At 49.1% G+C, this 24,095-nt stretch overlaps 1 protein-coding gene across 1 annotated transcript in view; it reads right to left on the reverse strand.

Annotated features, from left to right (window-relative positions):
• The window catches only part of UBR4 (ubiquitin protein ligase E3 component n-recognin 4), a 127,036-nt gene that overhangs the window by 69,066 nt on the left and 33,875 nt on the right, over positions 1 to 24,095 (reverse strand). The window contains 19 exon segments of the mRNA XM_032232353.1: positions 540 to 714; positions 1,531 to 1,665; positions 2,782 to 2,845; positions 7,666 to 7,882; positions 8,909 to 9,125; positions 9,241 to 9,404; positions 9,959 to 10,160; positions 11,226 to 11,397; positions 12,563 to 12,720; positions 13,850 to 14,077; positions 15,401 to 15,553; positions 17,417 to 17,575; positions 19,020 to 19,202; positions 19,419 to 19,589; positions 19,692 to 19,916; positions 20,043 to 20,190; positions 20,501 to 20,571; positions 21,565 to 21,756; positions 23,540 to 23,603. Coding sequence (XP_032088244.1) covers positions 540 to 714; positions 1,531 to 1,665; positions 2,782 to 2,845; positions 7,666 to 7,882; positions 8,909 to 9,125; positions 9,241 to 9,404; positions 9,959 to 10,160; positions 11,226 to 11,397; positions 12,563 to 12,720; positions 13,850 to 14,077; positions 15,401 to 15,553; positions 17,417 to 17,575; positions 19,020 to 19,202; positions 19,419 to 19,589; positions 19,692 to 19,916; positions 20,043 to 20,190; positions 20,501 to 20,571; positions 21,565 to 21,756; positions 23,540 to 23,603 — 3,098 coding nt within the window.

A 24,095-nucleotide genomic window follows, 5' to 3' on the forward strand; every position in this document is an offset into this window, starting at 1 on the left:
TCAGACTCCGAGCAGGGATCAGAGAGGCTGGTTGGCCACCAGGAGGCGCCTGAGGCATGGAGCAGTGGGGAGGATCAAAGGCAGTTTGTCCCTGATGCTAGATTGAGAAGGGCTGAGAAATGGAAGCAGCAACTCCGTAGGCAGACTCACAGACGATGATTAAACACAAGTGGTTGTGGATTGGCCCCTCCCAAGAGAGATTATAGGTTGAGGTGTTGGGTGGGAACATTTGCAGGAAACAACCGTTCGAATTAGTAGTTAATAAATCTATCTCTGTATTCTAGCTGTGTCTGTTCGTTTGGACTCTCTGGGTTGCTTTGTTTGGATTATCTGGGTTGCTGCAGCTACTGTATTGAACGTGAGTTGCCTGGGCCCTCAGCCAAAGGATTCGTTATCTCAGTAATTGAGCAGTGGCAAACAGCCAAGCCTGTGTTCCAGTGTATTTACAGGCTAGGGGGGGGGCGGGGGTTGTCAGAACAGGGAGGAAACTGGGTGCATGGGGGATTTGTGTGCAAGGAGGGGGAGGAGCTTGGCCCTACCTGTTTCCAGAGACGGAAACTTCGACTCCGTGAAATGGACCAGGTTATTCGGCCGCATGATGGCGATGGAGCGCGCCGTGATGACCAGCCTCTGAAAAACCTCCGGTTCCAGGTCCTTCCCTTCTCTGTTCGAGGTGGTAAGATACTGGATGGCTTTGCTCAGCAGGGCCTGATCCTGTGGGAGGCAGACCGCGCCGAAGGAAAGAGCTGAATCAGCATCCCCTTCCTCACAATTACCCAGATGCCACAAGGCAACGCAAGGCAACACCCAATGCCAGCAGGGGTGCTGTCAAGGCTGACTCGCAACGCACCTCTACTCTCAACTTGACCATAGAAACAAAGAGGGGGGGGGGGAGAGGGGAATGCTTGGTATATACTGGGAGCTGGGAGGGAGGCAAGGAATGTATGGGAGCCATTGGCAGCCTGAGAAAATCCAGGCCGTGCGATTGGATAATGGGCGAGCCACATGGGAATAGGAAAAATTAACTGCTGTTTTCGCACGAAAACCTCAGAGCTGGCTTTTGCTTCTTCTGCGCCTGTGTGGATCTACCAGTAAATGTCTATGGACATTCTCAGTCATCCAGGGCTGGATGGTGCTTTTTCAAGAGGCAACTTCAGAGCTGAAGAAGCTTCTGGGATGAGAAGCGAGATGTCTTCAAAGAAAATCCAGAGAGTCCAGTTGCCTCCTGAAAAAAGCACCTTTGGGACAAACCATGACGCGCATGCCTGAGACTCTCCATAGACATTTAACTACGCGCTTCGGGATGAACACCTTTCGAAAGGTGCGGGGGTATGAATGGATTTCCACAGAGCTGAAGAAGCTTCTCGAATGAGAAGCGAAACGTCTTCAAAGAAAAACCAGAAAGTCCGGCTGCACGTGGAAACGGAGGCAAGAGTTTGCTGAGAGTCTTCCGAATTCCCCTGGGGCTCTGCAGGGTGGCAAATGGAGGGATCTGGGAAGCCGCGTCGGGAAGGAAACTGGCTCGCTTACCTTGTGGTTGTGGTAAGCCGAGCGGCTGGCGTGGAGGCTGGCCAGCAGGCTCTTTGTCTGCTGCTGGACACTGGAAGGGGCCGGTGTGGACAGCAGCATGGTGGCCAATTCCTGAGTGGCAGCTTTGGTCTTCTCCTGAGGGCAGACGATCTCACGTCAGACTTGCTCTGGGGAGTGGGAAGGTGCCCGCCCACCCACCCACAAGAAGGGAGAATGCCACAGCCTGCTCAGATCGAGGGGGCTGCCTTTCTGAATCTTAATTCAGAGTGTTCTAAGCTAGGCTTCCCCAAAAAGGACAAAGCAGATTCCTGGTCACGTCAAAAGCCCCTTTTATTAAACAAATGTGAATTCCTCTCAAAACATATTCAGCAAAGGCCTGACAAACAGTCTTTCAAAGGTGCATTTATGACCACAGACCTTATCTAGCTTGGGAAGCTGCCATGTAAATATTTTCCAAATGAGGTGCTTGTGCAAGGAAAGACTGGGCACAGAGTCTCTGAGATTCACAGATCTTCACACCAGTGGTGAAATTCAAATTCCTTTGCTACCGGTTCTGTGGGTGTGGCTTGGCAGGCCTGGCAGGGGAAGGATACTACAAAATCTCCATTCCCTCCCCACTCCTGGGGCCAGCCACAGGTGGCATTTGCCGTTTCTCGGAGCTACTCAAGATTTCTGCTCCAGAACATGTCAAAACCTGTCAGAACCTGCTGAATTTCACCCCTGCTTCACACTCCTGAAATGAACTAACGAACGAACAAATGGCTTCCTGCAAAAGCCCACTCCCCTTTTGCTCCTCTTTTATTTCCTCTGGGAGGAGCCATTCAGCGCCCACCTGAGGCTTTACTCCAAGTCGATTCTAATTTCTCAGCTGCTTTTTTCTTCTGGCAGCTCTGCACATGTGCACACTGGGAACAGGCTCCTGCTGTTCCTCTGCCTCATTGCTGTCTGACTCCGAAGGCAGCTGATTACTGGCATACGGCTCTGGCCTCCACTCTGCCTCCGACACAGAGCCCTCATCACAGCCTTCCCCAGACTCCAGGACTGGCCCATGTTTCCCCCCCACCTTCTCACTCTCCAACTCTGCTGCTGGCGGAGGACTCATTTCGGCTCATTTCCGAACAAATCTCTGCTTCACCACAGCAGTCCAAGAAGTTAGGATCCGTAAGCTCCTCTGATCAGGGCTTCGAGATGTCGCTGTTCTCTTCCTCAACCTCCCCACAAACACCCTCACCCCCAAGCAAAGGGACTTGCCTTCTCGTTGACTGGTCCGACAGCAAACCAACTTTCCAGGGCTTCTAAAGAACTCACTACTAGCCTGCAGGAGGAAAGACAAGGAGAAAAGATTGGTCAGGACACGAGCGCCACCCCCACCCCACCCCCAGAATGGCTTAGAAAGAAGGCAGGGAGCAGTTGGGGATGCCAAGCCCTTTGCTCGCTCCCACCCACATCCACACCCCAGCACAGATAAAAGAATCAAAGCAAAGGAAAGAGCTGCCACAGGCACCATGCAGGTCTAGGGAAATCTGTTTGGGAAAAACTCAAGGCTGTTTTAAGGCCGGGTCACACCCCTCTAGTTCCTGATGAGGTGACAGCAGTGAAGCTGAGTTATTTTCAGGAAGCTTGTTTTGTTCCAAGAAACGCAAATGCCCAGATACCTGTGGATATATTACATCAACAGCATCCCCACTATCTACTAATGGGCCTATCATGTTCTTAATAAATCCAGGCCAACTTAATTAGGCATGATAGGTGAGAGAGCTATGCAATGATTCTGGGTGAGCTACTACAAAGTCTTCCAAGCTATCAAAAGTTCAGGTTCCCCTTGCACATATGTGTTAGTCATTTCTGACTCTAGGGGGCAGAACTCATCTCTGTTTCAAAGCCGAAGAGCCAGCGCTGTCCGAAGCACATCAATTTTAACAGCATCTGTACAAGTATAGTGTGAAATGTAACACTACAAACAGTGTATATTGTCTGTACTGTTTGCTGTTTGTTGCAAGGAGGCAAATTACTGGGAGGCAGAGGCAGATATTTTTCCCTTGTTTTCCTCTCCCAAAGCTAGGTGCTTCTTATACTTCAGGGTGTCTTATACTCTGAAAAATACGGTAGTCATTCCTGACTCTAGGGGGCGGTGCTCATCTCTGATTCAAAGCCCGAGAGCCAGCAATGTCCAAAGACGTCTCCGTGGTCATGTGGCCAACATGACTAAACGCCGAAGGTGCACGGAACGCTGTTACCTTCCCACCAAAGATGGTTCCTATTCTTCTACTTGCATTTTTACATGCTTTCGAACTGCTAGGTTGGCAGAAGCTGGGACAAGGAACAGGAGCTCTCTTCGTTACACGGCTAGGGATTCAAACCGCTGAACTGTCAACCTTTCTGATCGACAAACTCAGCATCTTAGCCACTGAGCCACTGTGTCCCATGTAGTTTTCTAGATTCCACTTTTGCGCAGAGAGGTAAAGATATCCACGGCAATCTAGGTCTCATTTGCCCTTCCGCTTATTGTCCCAAGATGCTTTTCAAAAGGCAACTGGACTTTCTTGAGTGGGGGTGGGGGTGTTCCCCCTTGAAAATGTTTTGCTTCTCATCCAAGGAGATTCTTCAGTTCTGAGTTAACTAAGAGGAGTTTAACTTAGATGAGAAGCAAAACGTTTTCGAGGATAAAAAAAACTAAGCAAGTCCTGTTGCCTTTTGAAAAAGCACCTTTTGAGACACCCATGACCTGGCTGGCGGAGAATCACTGTAGATATTCCACTTATTTAACACAGATCTCTCTTCTCTCCCACATCACCGTTTATTGAGTGAGAGGAACGGATTTTTCCCCCCCTAAGAATAGAACAGTTGAGTCTCCTCCTTTCTTTTCCTTTGGAACAATTGTTGTGTCTTTTATCCACCACATTCCAATTTTGAGCTAATACCTTTCATTGTACATATCAACCAGGAAAGAGCACCCCAAAAAGAAGGAAACCAGGAAAAAAGCAAGCAAGCCAAAAGAGACCCAACAAGCAGTTCAGTGAATTCCCTGTTTAAGATGCTCAAACCTTCATCATCTAGCAGGCGTCTGAAACAAGCTATGAAAGGTAAAGGTTCTCCTCACACAAATGTGCTACCATATTTTTCGGAGTACAATACGCACCTTTTCCCCCCCCCCACCCCAAAAGAGGATGAAAATTTGGGTGCGTCTTATACTCAGAATGTAGCCCCACCCACCCACCGGGCCCAACCTTTTGGCCTCTGTCTCCCAGCAATTTACCTCCTTGGAGCAAACGGGGGCTTGTGAAGGCTGCAATAGGCTATAGCAATCCCGCAGCCTGAAACAGCTGATGATCGGGAGAAGCTGAAAGTGAAACTTGCTGTTTGCTCAGGCAAATTGCTGGGAGGCAGAGACAGATTTTGTGTGTGTGTGCTAATCAGGCTGTTTGCTGTAAGAAGGTAAGTCAATAACTATAAATGCCTATAGAATGTTCAATTTATTAGACTTACTTTTTAAAGACTGCTTTATTATTGTTCTAGACAGCTTAACAAAATGAAGAAGCCTTTTAAAATAAATGCTTGATCTGAAGAGGCCCAGTGTTATTGTATCTTCTTTTAAATAGCAGAGAATAACATATACTTCCAGAAAGCACATTAATTAAACCATCTGTACAAGTATAATCTGAAATGTAACACTACAAACAGTGTATATTGTCTGTTTGTTGCAAGGAGGCAAATTGCTGGGAGGCAGATATTTTCCCCTTGTTTTCCTCCCCAAAAGCTAGCGGCGTCTTATAATTCGGAGCATCTTATACTCCGAAAAATATGGTAGTCGTTCCCGACTCTAGGGGGCGATGCTCATCTCCCTTTCAAAGTCAAAGAGCCAGCAGAGTAGATGTCTCCGTGGTCATGTGGTCAGCATGACTAAACGCCCGAAGGCGCATGGAACACTGTTACCTTCCCACCAAAGGTGGTCCCTATTTTTCTACTTGCATTTTTAATGTGCTTTTGCACTGTAGGTTGGCAGAAGCTGGGACAAGTTACGGGAGCTCACTCCGTTACGCGGCGCTAGGGATTCAAACCACCGACCTTTCTGATTGATAAGCTCAGCATCTTAGCCACTGAGCCACCGCGTCCCTAAGCTATGAAAAACAGCATACAAAGAGGGATCTCCTTCTAAGTTAGAAAAACAGGGTAGGATGTGAGCCAGTGAAACACAGCTAGCATGTTCCTCGGGGGTTTCCATCACACAACTTGCAGGAAAGTTGCGGGTTCACCTCATCTCACCCTTCTCAAAAGCTGGTAAAGTCTGCCCTTCGTTTTTTATTTAGCCTAGTCTGCAGGCAACAGTTAGCCAGGAGCAGGGAAAACCAGAGGGAAGCCAAGCAAAAAAACCAAAACAAAACGAACAGCTGAGGGTTTTTTCCTTTCTTTCTCTTTTTGCTGACTTAATCTGCCATGCAAGGGACCCCGTTGTTAAGCAGCGCAGTGGGGAGATTAATAATTTAAAAATCCCCGATCAACCGGACGGATGTAGGAACACGCGGAGAGTTTAAAAATAAAAAATAAAACAGCCAGGAGGATGAAAGCAGTGGGCGGCCGTCTCTCCCACATAAAACCATTCGTGCAGAGAGAGGCAGGATACTAACCGGTCCAGGGTGGTTAAGGATTCAGTGTCAGGACTTTGGGGGGAGCGAAAGGAAAAGGGGGAGAAAAATAATATATAGGTAGGTATAAACGAAAAGATACGAAGCTCGCACAACCAGAATTGAGGAGAAAAAAAAAACACATCCTAAGAGCAACTCAACGAAGGAAAGGAGTCGGCAAACTAAACTGAGCTGGGAATTGGGGGGGAAGAGAGGGAAGGGAGGCACAGAGGCAAAGCTGGACGGACTCAAACAAAAGCGAGTCCTTGGAGAATGGCTCCAATTCCTTCATTCACAAAAGTGATGAAGAGAAGCCTCTAAGGCCAGGGGTATCAAACTCAAGGCCCGTGGGCCGAATCCGGCCCGCGGGCTGAATCCGGCCCGCGGGGTGCTTAAATCTGGCCTGCAGGGCTGCCCTGAAAACAGTGAAGGACAAGTTAAGCAAACTAGGAAGAGGATGTAAAGTATCAGATATTTAATGTATTGGTATTAAGGTAAGACTAGATTAAAATAAGCCAGCAAAGTTCCTCCCGTATTGGAGCCCGCCTTTTCCCGACTCAGATTTCTTTGCCTCAAAACTGCCCTGGAGAACAAGCTGAGGAGGGAACAAACAGGGTTTTGTGGCCTGCCAGATTCGGACAGTGAGGAGGTTGGGGAGGAACATGGGCCAGTCCTGGAGTCTGTGGAAGGCTCCAATGAGGGCTCTGCGTCGGAGGCAGAGAGGGGCCCAGGGCCATCTGATAGTTATCAGCTGCCTGCAGAGGCAGAAGAACTGCTGGAGCCTGTTCCCAGTGTGCGCATGCACAGAGCTGCCAGGAGAAGGGAACATCTAAGGAACAAGGGTCGACTTGGGAGGAAGGACACAGGTGGATGGTGAATGGCCCCTCCCATAGGGAATAAAAGAGGTGCGAAAGGGGAGTGGAGTTTGCAGGAGACAATTCGTTCATTCCTGCATCCTTGCCAAGTATTGCGGTGTCTGAAAGATATCGGCCTGGCCACTATCTTAAAAGTCTGTGGGAGTGGAAAGACTTTGCTGGAGAGGAATTCACTGTACATTAAACAAAAGAGGTTTATCGGGACGAGGACTGCTGGGGAAGCCTAGGTCAGAACACAGGGGAGGCTTAAAAAGCAATGAGGGAACTTAAAGGGTAGGGAAGGGAGTTGGGGAGAAGCTACATCCAGCAGGTGGACGGTGTATCCTCAACAGAGAGAAGCCGAGCATCAACTGTCTGGCCCCCGTGTCTCCAAAACACACGGAGCAAAGAGAGGATGAGGAAAGGGGTTGCAGGATTTGGAAGTTGCTAAAGCAGGGGAGAGGATCCAACAAAGACAACTTTAAGACTTGTGGAATTTCAACGCCCAGGGAGTTGAAAGCCTACATGTATTAAAATTTGCCAAGTTGGACATTCCCTGTGCTAAAGAACGTCCTGCACAGTGAATATGATAAAATTGATTCCCAATATGGGCCAGGGAAGCAGAATTTAAAAAAACCAATTTTCGGCCCATTATTTACCTCTCCAAGACGGTGCCGCCCACAGCTGCAGGGGTGGCCGACTCCGTGTCTCCGGCCCCGTTTCCTTGATTCAGATTTGGGGGACAGACGCTGCTCACGGATGCCGACGGGAAGTCTTCCGGTGGTTCGTCCGGCCAACCAAACTGCTCCTTGGTCTTGCCGTAGATCTTGACGGCGTCAAGCATGGTGACTCCGGCGGGGTCCACGGAGGCCCCGACTGCAGTTGGGAAAAGATAGGATGTGAGCTCAATCTGCCACTGAGCACCCCCCACTCCCCGCTCAGCCTGTGGGCCTCTTGGCATTTTTTTCCAAATGCTGCTGTGGTTCATAAACCAAGATTATCATTCGGCATCCTGAAGCTCCACCAACAAGCCACCATTCAACAAGCTATAGCTCCTTGTGATGGTAACCCAACTGCCAGCTACAGAAACATTCTTTGTCAGATTGCCCTTCGGCTTAGCACCTTGCTGGCATACTGCCATCAAAGGCTGGGGGAGGGGAAGGAGAACAAATGAGCAATAATAATGTAAAGTGTGATAAGAAATGGGGAGGGGGGGAAGAATGACTGCTTGACAAAGATCAGGGAAGCAAGAAACCAGCTTGTATGAGCCTTCAGGACCACGCAACTGAAGACTGGAATGTGAATGTAACCACTGATGGGATTCAGCCGGTTCAGGCGAACCGGTTGTTAAATTGCTGGCTGGCCCCACCCATTCCTGCCCCGCCACTTCCAGGAGTCCCCATGCACCCCGTTTTTGCTCCCAGGAGGCTGCAGGGGGCCCCACTAGATCCAAAATGGGGCATGGGGGTCGCCGTCCCCCAGCAGCCTGTTTTTGCTCCCGGGCGGGGGGGGGGGAGGTGTACAAAGCCAAGTACTACCAGCATGGCCCACCCAGCCAGTCATTAGGGTAGAGAACCAGTTGTTAAATTATTTGAATCCCACTACTGGATGTGGCCCCAAACATCTCAGAGATTCTCACACCTAAAGAGCTCTTCCCTGGTGGAAGACAAACTGGTCATGCAGTGATGGGGGTAACAATCTATGGGATGAGGGTAACAATCTGCAATCCTTTCGCACAGAAAATCTAGTTCTAACCTAAATTTTCTGCAGGGAGCAGCCTTTAGAAAACGAACCTATCAGTTCAACCAAATGGGAGTCAATGGTCTTTCTTTCCTAAGGGACCTGATTGGGGCAGGTCTGACACTGGCATCCGCAAAGACAACCAAAAATATGGCCTCTTACTGAAAATGGTCAGCTTCTTGTCGGCCTGCAGGGCTTCCTCACGAGTAAACGGGAAATCGAACCACCGGGGCCGGCTAAGGTTGAGCTGCAAGGTGCGGCCAAAGACTTCCAGGTAGGAAGGTGCTCTCTCAATGGCTTGTGTCCCAATCTGGACCCTCATGCCGGTCATCACCATGGTGCTGTTGTTGTTGGTCACCTCGAGGGTGAAGCCTCCGGGCTACCGAGAAAGGACAAGCATGGCTCGAGAGACAGGAAAAGCCAGGAGCTCGGCCCCTCCTCCCACCAGCAGCCGAGGGGCTTCCTTGCCATTGCTGACCCTTGCCAGGTCCTACCTTGGTGTTGGCCACGTACATGCCAGTGGAGTTGAGACGATGCTTGATCTGCTGGGCATTGTAGACCTGCAGGAGGTCGTTGCCCCCAAACTCCACGTCCGTCAACTGCTGGTTGTGTTCAAAGAAGTCAATGGGGAAGTTCACCTGGGTGGAGCTGCGTGTGGCTGAAGGGAAAGAGCAGCGACAGGATGGGGCATCAAGCAGAGGGCGAGACTGGTTGGAGCAGCTGTGGTTGCTCTGGGAAGCCTGTCCTGAAATTCAGACTTCCCCTCTTCCCAGGTCAAATCTCTGCCATGCAACAATCCTGGTTTACAACATAACCAGTTTTTCTCCAGGTCCTTTCTTCCTCATTACTCTCACTGCCATTCCTATCTTTAGTTTTGGGTTGTAACGTCTTTGAAAGCAAAAGGACTGGCCGATAGGAAACATAAAACATGAAGACAGTACGCTGCTCTATATAAATAGCAGTGACCAGGGAATTCTCATACAAGGGAGTCAAGTAATGTGACAGAGGAAAATGGAGGGAGGAAAGAGAGAAGAAAAGGGAGGGAGAAAAGGGAGGAGAGCGGGAAGAAAAAGGAAGAGGCGAGAGGAAGGAAGGACAAAGGAGGAAGAAGAAGAGAAGGGAGGGATGGAGGGAAGGAGGAACAAGAGACAATGAGGAGGAGGAAAAAACCACCTTCTGGGCAACGTCCAACCTGCCCTCGCCGCGACTTACGGATGGCGGCTGCTTTGCGTTTGCGGATGGGCTTCATGATGCTGACGACGCTGCTGGGCTGCAGGGCGGGCTGGAGCCAGTGGGAGGTATTCTCCACGTTGGCCATGTAGATCCGCAGGCTGCCGTCCTCACAGAGGAGGATCATGGTCGTCCGCTGCTGCTCATTGCAAGCCGTGTGCCGGATGGCCACCATGTCTTGGATCTAAGCACAAGGAGGGGACCAGAGTTGATGCCTTGTGTGTGCGTATGTGTATGTCTGTGTGTATGTTTGTGTGTGTTTTTGTTTGTGTGTGTGTGTGTGAGAGAGAGAGAGAGAGAGAGAAGAAGAAGAGGAGGAGGAAGACAACGAGGAGGAAGAACAAGAGTAAGAAGGAAGGAGGAGGAGTAGGAAGGAAGAAGAATGAAGAAGAGCTAGAGGAAGAAGAAGAGGAAGAGGATTGATAGAAGTAGAAGTGGAAGTGGAAGAGGAAGAAGAAAAAGAGGAAGAGGAGGAAGGAGAAGAAGAAGAGGTAGAGGAAGAAGAGAAGTTGATAGAAGTAAAAAAGGAGGGGAGGGGGAAGAAGAAGAGGTAAAGAAAGAAGAAGAGGAGGAGTTTTTAGAAGTGGAAGAGGAAGAGGAAGTGAAGAGGAAGAAGGGGAAGAGGAGGAGGAAGGAGAAGAAGAGGAGGAGGATGTGGTAGAGGAAGAAGAGGAGGAGGAGTTGGTAGAAGTAGAAGTAGAGGTGGGGGAGGGGGGAAGAAGAGGTAAAGGAAGAAGAGGAGGAGGAGTTGGTAGAAGAGGAAGTGGAAGAGGAAGAAGAAGAAGAGGAGGAGGAGTTGGTAGAAGTAGAAAAAGAGGAAGAGTAGGGGAAGAAGAAGAGGTAAAGGAAGAGGAGGAGGAGTTGGTAGAAGTAGAAGTGGAAGTGGAAGAAGAGGAGGAGGAGGTGGTGGTAGAGGAAGAAGAGGAGGAGGAGGATTTGGTGGAAGTGGAAGGAGAAGGAGGAGGAGGAGGAGGAGGAGGAGGAGGAGGAGGAGGAGGAGGAGGAGGAGGAGGAGGAGGAGGAGAAGAAGAAGAAGAAGAAGAAGAAGAAGAAGAAGAAGAAGAAGAAGAAGAAGAAGAAGAAGAGGAGGAGGAGGAGGAGGAAGAAGAAGGCGGCGGCTGGCATGCAAAGGAGACTCAACAGCAATTCTGGCCACCCAGGGCGAACCGAAGCTTTGGAGCCTGAATCAAAGCCCTCCCACCCACTGGTGAAGACCCAAACCCCGAAAGGCCTGCTGTGCCGAACTCACCTTGGCTTTAGCCGGTAAGGTCTTGATCTCCTGGATCAGGAAAGTGTCGGGCTTCACCATCATGACGAGAGGGACGCCGGTGGTCTGTTGGACGCAGCACAAGAGCCCGGGGTGGTTCATGACCTCTGACCACTGGCAGAGGGCTGGGGAGGTCTTGCTGCCCCCGTTGGAGCTGTTAAGAAAAGCAGGGATTAAGCGAGAGTGACAAGCTGTTTTTGCTCAGCCTCCCAGCGGAAACAGGGAAGGCCTGAGAAAGAACATAGAGAGCAAAGACAATGGGGAAGCCAGAGCCACTTAACGACCACACTTATCACTGCGGTGACTCCCTTAGCAACTGAGGCAAGAAAGGCCACAACTGAGGCCACAAAAACAGGATTAACAAATGCCTCACTTAACGACAGAGGCTTGGGGCTCAGTTGGGGTCATAAACCGAGGGCTACCTGTACAAGTGGAAGAAATTCAGAGGCAAGAACCTCCTCCCCCCTCCCAAATTCTCCCTGCCTTTTCTGCATTTATCCCAATGGTTTCCACCCTTTTTTTTTTACCATGCCCCACCTAAGCATCTGATTGCCCCCCCCCTCGCCTCCCCTGGTGACATATACCGTATTTTTCAGAGTATAAGACGCACCTTTTTCCCCTCAAAAAAGAGGCTGAAAATTTAGGTGCGCCTTATACACTGAATACAGCATTTTTTGCCTCCCGAAACCCCGCCCCCTTCACCAAAATGGCCATGTATAACTTGTAGGAGACTTATAGAGTGCTCCTGGGGATGGGGAAGACAGAAATGAGAGAAAAATGGGCCGTTTTTCAATCAATCCCCCCTCCCCAGCCCCAAGAGCACTCTATAAGCCTCCTAAAGGCAATCCATGCCCTTTTTTCTGACAAAAAACAGGCCCATTTTCGCAAAAAAGGGCTGTTTTTTGATAGGTTTTGCCCCCCCCCACCTCCCAGGAGCACCCTACAAGCCTCCTAAAGGTTATTCATGCCCCCCCTTTAAAAAAAAAGCCCTGTTTTTGTGAAAAACAGGCCATTTTGGGAGGTTTGCAGAGTGCAGAAACATTTTTTAAAATTTGCTTCTACAAAACCTTGGTGCATCTTATACTCCGGTGCGTCTTATGCTCTGGAAAATACAGTAATTCTTACTTTACTCAAAAAGTGAACTCTACTCACCTGGTGGAAGCCTAAAAGGCCATTAACTTGGTTTAACCTAGGTTCAAATTGCCCCCATTAAAAAACAAATTTCCCCCGTGGGGCATGGCCCACGTTGGGAACCATTGATCTATCCTGACTCGCAGGGGGGAGGCAGGGGGGAAGGGAGGGGAGAGAAAAGGCCTTACCTCTTGATGTTGATGGGAAAGAGGTGCAGCACCTCTAAGGTAGATCGGCTGATGGTGGCCGCGAAGGACTTCCCTTGGCTGTAGCTGAAGAAAAGCATTTGCAGGACATGGGAGTAGTAGACGGACACTCCGCCCCCGGCCACCTGGCCATTGCTGTCCTGCAAGGGACATAAAAGGCAGAGGAGGTCACAGGTGGGTTGCCCCCAAAACCGTTTCTGACTCAAAAGTATCTGAGAAGATTCTCCATTAATCCAGGTCACAGCTGTATCAAAAGTGTTTTTTATTTTGAAGAGACAACTGGATGGATTTTTTTGAGGGGAAAAAACAAGACGTTTTGTTTCCTATCCTAGAAGCTTCATCAGCTTCTATAGGAAGTTGTGGGGAGATGGAAGGAGGGTCCCTCTGTCTCCCGGAGCTTACTATAGAAACCGATGAAGCTTTCAGGATAGGAAGCAAAATGTCTCATTTTCACCCCCTCAAAATCCATCCAGTTGTCTTTTCAAAATATAAAACCATTTTTTAAAAAAATGAAATTTTATTTAGTCGTTTCTTATTAAAATATTGGATATAATGCAACCACTCTGGCATTACCTCTGCCGTACATACTAAAGTGTATAACCGAAACTATACAAATATTATCATACATTGACCTCTTACGATACATCACTAATTATACATATATAAATATATTCTAGTTAATATACTCTTTTGTGTTTACATCGTATATCCATATATTACATTTATTGCATTACTTTCCACATTCACAAATCCAAATTACTTCTTGTTCCAACTTCCGCCTCTCATTTCCAACCAATAGTAAAATCTATATTGTGATATTCTGACTCTTCTTTGTTCTTAATTTCTAGCGTCAATTTGTCCATTTCTGCACATACAAATATTTCATTTATTAATTCCCTCTCTGAAGGTACCCTTTTGACTTTTCCATTGTTCGGCATATACCATTCTTGCTGCTGTTATGATATGTAATATTAGATACACTGACCCCTTACTATAGTCTTCTGTTATGATTCCTAATAGGAATAACTCTGGTTTGAGTTCTAACCTTTGTCCAGTCATTTCTTCCAACCACATCTGGATATTTTGCCAAAATTCTTTCGCTTCTGTGTCCCCTCCCACTTTGTGTCAAAAGTGAAAATATAAAACCACTTTTGACACAAAGGGGGTCTCTGCGAATTAAGGAAACCCCATTTTTAAATGGAGAGGGAGAGTTTCTGGACAGTGCTAGTAGCCACATTGAGAGAGGAGGCTGGACACAGGGCGGAATACCTTCAGGTCCTCGTGGGCGACTTCAAGGACATTGGTGACGTAGAAAGGGCCGTGCTGGGCACTGCTGGCCTCCTCCATGAGCTGCAGGTAGATGTAGCCAGCGGAGGACATGATGACCACAATGTTCTTGCTCTCTTCATTGAAGAGGAAAGTGATGTCCCGGATTTTGGAGCTGGGCAGCAGGAAATAGAAGGTGGGGCTTAAGGCATCCACCGAGAGGTCGTAGATCTGTGCGAGGAGAAGGAAAAGGGAAGACTTTCGGTTGGGAAGAGCAGAGAGACGCCCTCCCACCTAGCCGCCAAACAGGGTTCTGGCATCTTCCGCCCTCATCGGCATCCTGCCATCAATAGTGTCAGTGTGTATGAGAGTTCATGACTTGGCAGAGACATGGTAACAAGGTCAGCCAATGAAGAGACATGGCAATTGGGTCAGCCAATGAGGGCTGTTTGGAAACTGAAACAGTATTTGCTGTGTGAGCAACAAGGAGACACCAAGGAGCCTGGGCGTGGCTTAGCTCTGCAGCTCTTTATTGAGCCATAAACTAGTCTGCTGCTCTGAACTGAAACTCCTCTCCTCTGCCTGTATTTGCGCCTACTTACAATCTCTCCTCTCTACCATGCTTTGGGTATTGTATATTTGCTTCCTGTATTATATTCTATATAAAGAGAAGTTAATGAATCCTGTTGAATCAGTTACCTTCCTAGATGTGATTGCTGCTGCAAACTCTGACAAATAGTGAGGAGGAAATGAAGGAAGCAAGGGGACAAATGGACAATAAACATGTGCTAGGATACCCCTGGGAAACAGGGAGGTGGGAAGTGACAGCTAAGGAAGACCAGAGATGTTTTGAACCCATTCTTGCCAGTCTTCAAGGACACTGAGAAGCCGGAGAAGCTGGGAATCGAATGTCGATTGCTCCAAATCCTAAATGTTCCCAAAACACCGAGACCTCCGCCCATTGGATGGCGTTGGACTGGTCAAAGGGGGAGCGATGGATTGGCAGGGAAAGTCTGTATGCTTTCATGCATCTAGCCCGGGAGTTGTCAACCTTAAACACTCCAAGAGCCATTTGCACCCTTTTCCCACAGAAAAGAAAACACCAGGAGCCACAAAACCCTTCCCCTGGTTGACTATTTCCTGAGCAGCCACAAAACTAGTGTATGTAGTTGAATTCAATGTTTTATTTTCTTCTGAAACTTTTCTTTTGTTGGATTTATCCATGGGTGGCCTACCAGGGCCGAAAAGCTCAATAAATCGCATGCTGGCGGGTGTCGCACAATGGCAGTTGTGATGCATATTTTGAGCAATAGGGAGTCGCAGCAGAGGGATGAAAGAGTCACATGCAGCTCCAGAGCCAAGGGTTGCTGACCCCAGTTCTAGCCTAACTTTATTGCTACCAGCATCTTTTGAGTAAAAGAGCCTATCACTTCAGCCAAAGGGAGTCGAGGGTCTTTCTCTCTTCAGGGCTCAGATCGGGGAAGGTCTGACAGAGATCGGAGCAGAGGGAGAGAGGGACAAGAGGAGTTTAGTTGGCTTCCACTTGTCACTAACCTTCACGAAGTCGGCGGTGACGATGGCCAGTTCTGTCTGGGATCCTGGAAGCCAGACTGCCTTGATGATGAAGTTGCCTGTGGCAAGCTGAGGATGGAGCACCAAGTGATCCGAGACAGAGCCCGAACTGCTGAATGTGAGGACGTGGCAGTCCTGGAAAGAACCAAGAGAGGGGAGTTAACAGAGAAACACATACGGGCAAGCACAAGGAAGAGGGAGAGAAAGAGAGAGGGAGAGAGAGAGAGGGAGAGGAAGAGGGAAGGAGGGAGAGGGAGAAAGAGAGAGAAAGAGAGAGGGAGAGAGAGGAGGGAGGGGAGAGGGAGAGCGAGGGAGAGAGAGGGAGGGAAGGAGGGAGAGGGAGAGAGAGGGACAGAAAGAGAGGGGGAGAGAGGGAGGGGAGAGGGAGGGAGAGGATGAAAGGGCAATAAAACTTTTTGTGTACGTGATATGAAATCAAAAAGGAGAAATGACAGGTTAGAAGGACCAGAGCAACTGGATCCTGTTCATACCAGCATCCCACAATCAAGCACCCTGAGAAATACACCTCAGAGTTCTCAAAACATCTTGGCGAGCTCTGGACGCTGGAAATGGGACTGGTCACGGTGGGAGAGACTGGTTGGGGGGGGGGGCAAACCTACACTAACAACCATGAGGGAAGCAGAAGATGGCTTCACCCAGGTTAGCTTCACGCAACTTATTTTTGTACCTAGTGAGTGTGGGAGATTTCAGAGCAGGCTTGGCTTGACTGCAACCAGCGTCCTTAGTAAAATAACCCTCTGTTTTAACCGAATGGAATTGATGGTCTTTCTTTCCTAAGGGATCGGATTGGGGCAGGTCTGACACACAGCTGCAACGCTTGGGTTCATATCACAAGGGTGGATGGAGGCAAGGAGTGAATCCAGGTGGGGTTTGGGAGAGGGACAAGGGCTCAGCAGGTGGACTTGTGCAAGCCGGTGAAATCCTAGTCCTTGACTTACAACCGCCAATGAGCCAAAATTTTCTATTTGTTAAACAAAACAGTTGTTAACTGAGTTTTGCCCCATTTTATCACCTTTCTTGCCCCAGTCATTAAGTGAATCACCAGGACTGTAAAGTTAGGAATAATGTTTCCTCTCCTTATTCCCGTAGAGGAAGATGGAAGGGAGAAGCAGGGAAGGAGAGAGGGTAAGAAGGGGAAGAGGAAGAGAGGAGGAGGAGAGAGATAAGGGAAGAAGGAAGGGAAAGGAAGGGTTAGGGGTTAGGATTAGGGAAAGGAAGAGAGGAGATGAGAGGAAGAGGAGGGAAGGAAGAGAGTGAGGAGGAGAGGAAGATGGAAGGGAGAAGGAGAGAGGGTAGGAAGAGGAAGAGAGGAGGAGGGGAGAGGTAAGAGAAGAAGGAAAGGAAAAGAGGAAGGAAGGGAGTAGAGAAGGGAGGGAGGGAGGGAGAAAAGGAAAGGAGAAGGTGGTGGTGTCAAAACAGGCGAGGGATGGTAAACAAAACAACCCGAATGGAATATTACAATTCTATAAATGGAATGACAAATGTATTAGAATTATGAATATAAAAAAAAGAATAATAATTATGTGAATGTATATATAGAGAACAAAATTAAAAAAAACCTTTATTTAAAAAAAAGAAGGAATAAGGTATGTTAAGCGAATCTGGCTTCCCCGTTGACTTTTGTTTGTCCGGAAGGTCGCAAAAAAAGGGGGAATTACACTGACCCCAGGACACGGCGACCGTCGTAAATCTGAACCAGTTGCCAAGCGTGATCAATTTTGATCACATGACCACAGGGATGCTGCAATGGTCTAAGTGTGAAACCTGCTCACAAGTCCCTTTTTTCCCAGTGCTGATATAATTTCAAAAGGTCACAAATCAATCTGTTGTAAGTCAAGGACTTAGCTGTACAAAAGGAGGTAATCTCTCTTCCGCAGGCAGACAGGCAGTCAGCCACCCTCCTTGCAGAGAATCAGAGAGTCCACAGCCAGCCTACTCTGTGTGTGTGTGTATGTGTGTGTGTGTGTGTGTGTCTACCTTCAGCCCGCAAACAGCCAGATAGTCCTCCTTGCAGGGGTTCCCCGTCAGGCTCAGCACGGTGAAGGGGACAGGCGCGGAGGCCAGGCGGGTCAGCGTCAACTTCCGCTTGCTGGAATCGGCTTGCTTCAGCAGCGCAGAGAGCTGCAGCACGGTGATCTGTGCGAGGGCAACAAGAACCCGGACATGGGGGGCAAGAAAATTACTACATTAGGCCTCCTCCGAATTCCATCCGCCAGTCAGTGCCGACTGGCGACTACGCGGAGGAGAGCCTTCTCAGTTGCAGCTCCGACGCTTTGGAACGATCTCCCCGTGGAGATTCGTACCCTCACCACCGTCCAGACCTTCCGCATAGCCCTCAAGATCTGGCTATCCCGTCAGGCCTGGGGATAAGATCCGAACCTCGCCCCACCCGAATGCTGAATGAATGTTGTGTTTTATCGGTTTATTTTTTTTATTCACATTTTTTTTCTTCCTTGTGTTTTGTCTTACACTCCCTTCCCATTGATTGTAAGCCGCCATGAGTCCCCTCAGGGAAAAGGGCGGCCTATAAATGTCAATAAAACTGAAAACTGAAACTGAAACTACAACCCAAGAAAAAGGGGGAGAAAAATTAAAATGGAAGCTTCCCCCTGCATCCTGGTTTCCACCCAAGGTGTTTGCGGGGATCTCTGCTGCCCAGCGGCAGAGAAAGGAAGATGCATCCAAAGGATGCTTGGCTCACTTTGAATGGCTATCAAGTGGAAATGTTTTCATTGCCATTCTGTATTTTATGAGCCGCGGTGGCCCAGTGGTTAGAGTGCAGTACTGCAGGCTCCTTCTGCTGACTGCCGGATGCCAGCAATTTGGCAGTATGAATCTCACCAGGCTCAAGGTGGACTCAGCCTTGCGTCCTTCCGAGGTGGGTAAAATGAGGACTCAGATTGTTGGGGGCAAGGGGCTGACTCTGTAAACTGCTTAGAGAGGGCTGTGAAGCACTGTGAAGCGGTATATAACTCTTAAGTGCCCTTCCTCCCTCCCTTCCTTCCCAAATAGCTAGTACAGTATTGCAGGCTAACTCTGTCCACAGCCAGCAGTTTGATCCCGATCGGGCTCAAAGTTGACTCAGCCTTCCATCCTTCCATGGTGGGTAAAATGAAGACGCAGATTGTTGGGGGGAGAATAGGCTGACTCTGTATACCGCTTAGAGGGACCTGGAAAGCACTGTGAAGCGATATATAAGTCTAAGGACTATTGTTATTAAGAGCCATGAGGGCACTGTGGTTAGAAGGCAGCACCGCAGGTTAATTCTGCCAACTGCCAGCAGTTTGATCCTGATCGGGCTCAAGTTTGACTCAGCCTTCCATCCTTCCAATGGTGGGTAAAATGAGGACCAAGATTGTTGGGGGGAGAATAGGCTGACTCTGTAAACCGCTTAGAGCAGACTGTGAAGCTGTCTGTAAGTCTATTGCTATTATGGTCTTGGTGCTGGTTAATAGCCTCTCTTGGTTAAGCTACTGGATCGGAAATCTCTTTGACCTTCTTTGCTGAAAATGACCAGAGGTTTAAGACCCTGCAGAGATCCCCTGCCTGCTTCTGGGGCAGATCCTCTCCCATTTCTCACCTTGCCCTTCTCGTGGCTGACTGCCAGGTGTTGGCGCCGTCCGTGGGGCGAGGAAAGCACGCACATGGCCACCCGCCGCAAGACGTGAGCGCTGATCAACTGCCGGATGGTCTGACCTTGATCCCCGCTATAGTTCATCCGGACGTTCTCAAAGGCGCCTTCCTGAGAGCCCAGGGTCGGCACCTGCAGGGCAGGGCACAAGCAGGAAAGGGAGCTGCCGTGAACACAGCCTGGAATATTAACCTGGAATTATCTTGTGGGGACATAATTAGCCTGGAATATCGACTTCTGAAAGATGCTGCTGCCTGGCTCTGAAGGATGGAACGAAGGGGGCTTCTCTGGAGGCTGCCCCCTCGAACTAGACCCCCCCCCTTTCCCAACCTGTGCGGCCCATCTCACCATCAGCTGGTCGGTCATTTCCACTGTCTTGTCCAAGGTGTGCAGCTGGTTCAGGGCCTGCTGGGCGCGGCTGCTGCTGCCCATCGCTGAGGCTTGCTGGAAGTTGATCTGGATGGCTTCCATCAAGAAGTTGAGCAGGTCCAGGACCAAAGAGGCGAAGGAGAAGCTGGCCTTGGGGGAGAGGGAAGAACAGGGAGCGGGGCTGAGAAGCCTTCGCCCACTAGGGAGAGGTCCCTGGCACCCCGATTGTTTCCTCCGCGCATGAGGCCAAACCTGGGCCTGTAGCTGCTCCCGACATCCTTCCACGTTCCTGCAGAGGGTGCTCTTCTTCGGCTTGTCTTCGTCACTCCCTCGGACATCACTGGCGGAGGACTTGGACTTGTCGGTGGGCGAGGTGCTGGAATGGCGGACGCTCTCCGAGACGCGCGGCTCGCTTTGGAAGGCCGACTCCTTCATGGTGGAGCTCATGCCGCTGCTGGGAGTCCTCTTCACCAGGGCCTGGAAGGGGACAAACACCATGCAGGGACCTCGGCCGTTTGGCAGGAAGAGGCATAACCCCAGCTGACCTTGTCCAAAGTGCCTGTCCCCCCCACCCCCCACTTCTTCTCAGGATTTCCACCCTACCAGGCAGCTGCCGTCTTCCTTGGCTCCGCAGTCGCAAAAGAACGATCCGTATTTGGCGTATGAAATCTCGTGGTCCTTGTGGCAAACCTTGGCGCAGACGGTGCACACGCCGACACCGTCCACCATCTTACAGGTGTGGCAGTGATACCTGCCGTGGTGGGAACAGAGAGCAAGCCGGAGAGGGAGGGAGGTAAATGAGAGATGAGCGCTTTGCGATAAAGCAGACAAAGCGACACAACTGGTTCAGCACCCCCCCTCCCCCCCAACATCATTTTTGGGCACCGGGTTTTCTGTGGACCAGAGGGAAATTTTTCCATGGGCGGGAGGAAGCGTAGTTTCGCATGCTGCCTGCATCCAATGGATGGGGCTTTGCTTGTTTGTGTGGGCCCGTTTCTAGCATGCCATGGACCGACTGGAAGGTTGGGGACCCCCTGGGTTAGGCAGCTGGGGAAGCTCACCAGTGCTGGTTCATGAATTCCTTCTGCGTGATGGTAAAGGTGCAAAGTTTGTTGCAGAGAGAGTCTTCGTCCTGTGTTTGTGCACAGAAGTGAACAGTTTTTTTGTAAGAGTTGCCCAGGATGACTTCCTTCAAACACCTGCTCACAACTGGTTACAACCATGGGTGGGCTTTAAAATTTTTAGCAACAGGATCTCTGCCCGGTTGCTGGATGTGGTGTGGCCTAGTCGGCCTCCTGCACCACTGAAGGGGGGAGGGGTTTCCCCCTCTCCCCAGGCTCCGGAGCTATATATACTGAGGACTACTTTGTGCACAAAAATGGAAGAACATTTTGATTTCCACAATGGAGGATGGCTGCAAAAGTTGATTGGAGGTAGCAGAGATGGCTAAATGGATTGCTTTGATTAAAGAAAAGAACACAACTGAATTTTGTTTCTCCTTGGAAACCGCTTTTGGACTTGTGCTCGAGGTGGGTGGGTGGGGAATGAAACTTTGATTCTGGGTTTTACCAATTAGAAAGGTTTGTTGTTATAAAGATGGTTAGCTTATAAAAAGGCAAAGATTCCCCTCGCACATACGTGCTAGTTGTTCCCGACTCTAGGGGGCGGTGCTCATCTCCGTTTCCAAGCCGAAGAGCCAACGCTGTCCGAAGATGTCTCCGTGGTCATGTGGCCGGCATGACTCAACTCCCGAAGGCGCACAGAACGCTGTTCCCTTCCCACCAAAGGGGGTCCCTATTTTTTCTACTTGCATTTTTTAATGTGCTTTCGAATTGCTAGGTTGGCAGAAGCTGGGACAAGGAACGGGAGCTCACTCCGTCAATGCGGTGCTAGGGATTCGATCCGCCAACCTTTCTGATTAAAAAGCTCAGTGTCTTTTTATGTTATTATCTTATTCAACTGCACCAAACGGGAAAGGAAGTCAATGTCTTCTTTTTTTCCTGCACTTTTCTCTTCCCTTTTCCCTCCCTTATCTTTCCTGCTATTTTCTTTTGTATTGTTGCATTTTATAGTGTTAATAATAAAAGATTATTAATGGACCAGCTGGGTTTCCTGGCCCACTTACCGAGTCTTCAGCCTGTGAATCCTCCTCCTCCACAGCCAATTCTTCCACCCAGTCGGAGTCCACTTCGATGGCCCGCTCTTCTCCGTCAACCGAGAGGTGGCTGGTGCCCTGGCTGTTGCTCTGGCTCAGGGCATTGGTGACGTCGGCCAGGTAGGAAACAATATGGCAGGTGCATTCCAGGATGGTCACATGCTGCAAGAAAAGGGAAGCGACTTTATCTGCCTTTCCTAACAAGCGCAGGCAGATCAGCAGACGGGCGAGGGGAGTACAGGTTAAGTCCTTGACGAAGGACCACAATCATCTTCTTTTTAATGATCCCATAATCCCTTGCAGGGTGGAATCTGGGCAACTGAATGGAGCTGAGTGTTTACTGGCTTGATGCCCTTCCTGTCGCCGAGGCAGAGTTTTGTTCAGCAGATACGTTCTCATTGCTACAAAGAGAGAAAAATATCTGCCTCTACCAAGAGAAGAACAAGGAAGAGAGGGATAGGAGAGAGGGGGAAGGGGGAAGATGAGGTGTATAAGGAGGAGTGGTAAGGGGAGAGAGTAGAAGGAGAAAGGAAGAGGAAATAGAGTAGTATGGAAGCGGAAATACACCAACGAAAGAAAGAGTGGGAAGCAGAAGGGAGAAGAAAGGTGGGAAGGGAGGGATAGGAGAGTGGGTAAGGGGGGAAGATGAGGAGGATGAGGATAAGGAGGAGTGGAATGTAGAGAGAGGAGAAGGAGAAAGGAAGGGGAAATAGAGTAGGAAAGGAAAAGGGAGGGAAGATAGGAAACAAGAGAGGTAGAAGAAAGAGGTGTATGGAGAATAGAAGAGCTAATAATGGGTGTTAATCTTTTTGGGGCGTTGAGGACAAGAGGAACTGATGTAATCATTATTTAATACTATATGATATTGGCTATGTATAGTATACATGTGATTGTATGTTATGAAATGGAAATAAAAAAATATATGTTTTAAAAAAAAAAATCTGCCTCTACCGAGGATCAAACTCTCAGCCTCCTGATTGTGAGGCGAGAGGTCCACCTCTAGGCCACTGGACTTAGGACCACAATGGAGCCCAAAATTTCTGCTGTTAAGCGAGGCAGTTGTTAAGGGAGTTATACCCCCCCAACTTATGACCTTTCTTGCCACAGTTGTTAAGTGAATCACTGCAGTTCAGTTAGCAACGTGCATGTGAAGTAAATCCGGCTTCCGCATTGAGTTTGCTCGTCAGAAAGTAGCAAAAAAAGAATCATGTAACCCTGGGAGTCGTCATAAATATGACTCAAGTTGCCAAGCGTCGGAATTTTGATCACGGGGATGGCTGAAAGGGTCGTGAGTGTAAAAAAAAGGGGGGGGGTCCTAAATCACTTAACTCCCAACCAGGAACTACAGCAGGTTCTGACAGGTTCTGGAGAACTGGTAGCGGAAATTTTGAGTAGTTGGGAAAACCGGCAAATGCCACCTCTGGCTGGCCCCAGGAGTGAGGAGGGAATGGAGGTTTTGCATTATCCTTCCCCAGGAGTGGGGAGGGAAGGGAGATTGTGCAGTATACTTTCCCCAGGAGTGAGGAGGGAATGGAAATTTTGCATTATCCTTTCCCCAGGAGTGAGGAGGGAATGGAGATTGTGCAGTATCCTTCCCTCAGAAGTAAGGAATTGAGATTTTGCAATAACCTTCCCCCAGGAATGAGAAGGGAATGGAGGTTTTGCAATATCCTTTCCCCAGGACTGAAGAGGGAATGGAGATTTTGTAGTATCCTTCCCCTGCCACGCCCAGAGAACCAGTAGTAAAAAAATTTGAATTTTGCCACTCCTCCCAATGGTCACTAAATGAACGGTTGTAAGTTGAGGACCACCTGTAAAAGTTGCCCAAGGACATATTGAAAGGTTAGTCTGTCCTTTGCCTTTTAAGGCTTCTAAAAAGACACCAGACTGGCTGATTCAAAGATTATTTGCGAAGATGCTGGATTCTGTGTAGACGGGGTCTTACCTTTCCGTGCATGACACTGGCGTTCATTTTCTCAATCACATTCTTCTGAGACAAATATTTCTTGCTGAGAAAAGAAAAGAAAGAGGGACTTGACGTTTTGACCCAGGCTTCCTTTACAAGCATGAAACAGAATCTTGGTCCCGGCAAAACCTCTTTTATTTACACAACTTGTGAATTCCTTTCATTCCCAGTCAGCAAGGCTTGGCAAACAGTCTTTCAGAGGAATGTTTATCCACACGAACCTTATCTCACTCGGAGAGCTGCCAGATAATTAGTTCCCAAATGCAGGGCAAGGCAAAACTTGGCACAGAGTCTCTTTATAGTCACAAACAGAACTTTCCACTCTTGAACCGACTGAATGAACAAATTGTTTCAAAAGCCCCCTCCCCGTTCATTCCTCTTTTGTTTCCTCTGGGAGGGGCCAATCACCTCCAAGTTGTGGCTTTACTCCTAAGTCGACCCTACTTTCTTAGTTGTTCTCGTCTTCTGACAGCCCTGCGCGTGCGCACATTGGGAACAGGCTCCAGCTGTTCCTCTGCCTCATTGCTGTCTAGTT

This window comes from Thamnophis elegans, chromosome 15, assembly GCF_009769535.1.
Source record: "Thamnophis elegans isolate rThaEle1 chromosome 15, rThaEle1.pri, whole genome shotgun sequence".
In the NCBI taxonomy this organism is placed as follows: Eukaryota; Metazoa; Chordata; class Lepidosauria; order Squamata; family Colubridae; genus Thamnophis; species Thamnophis elegans.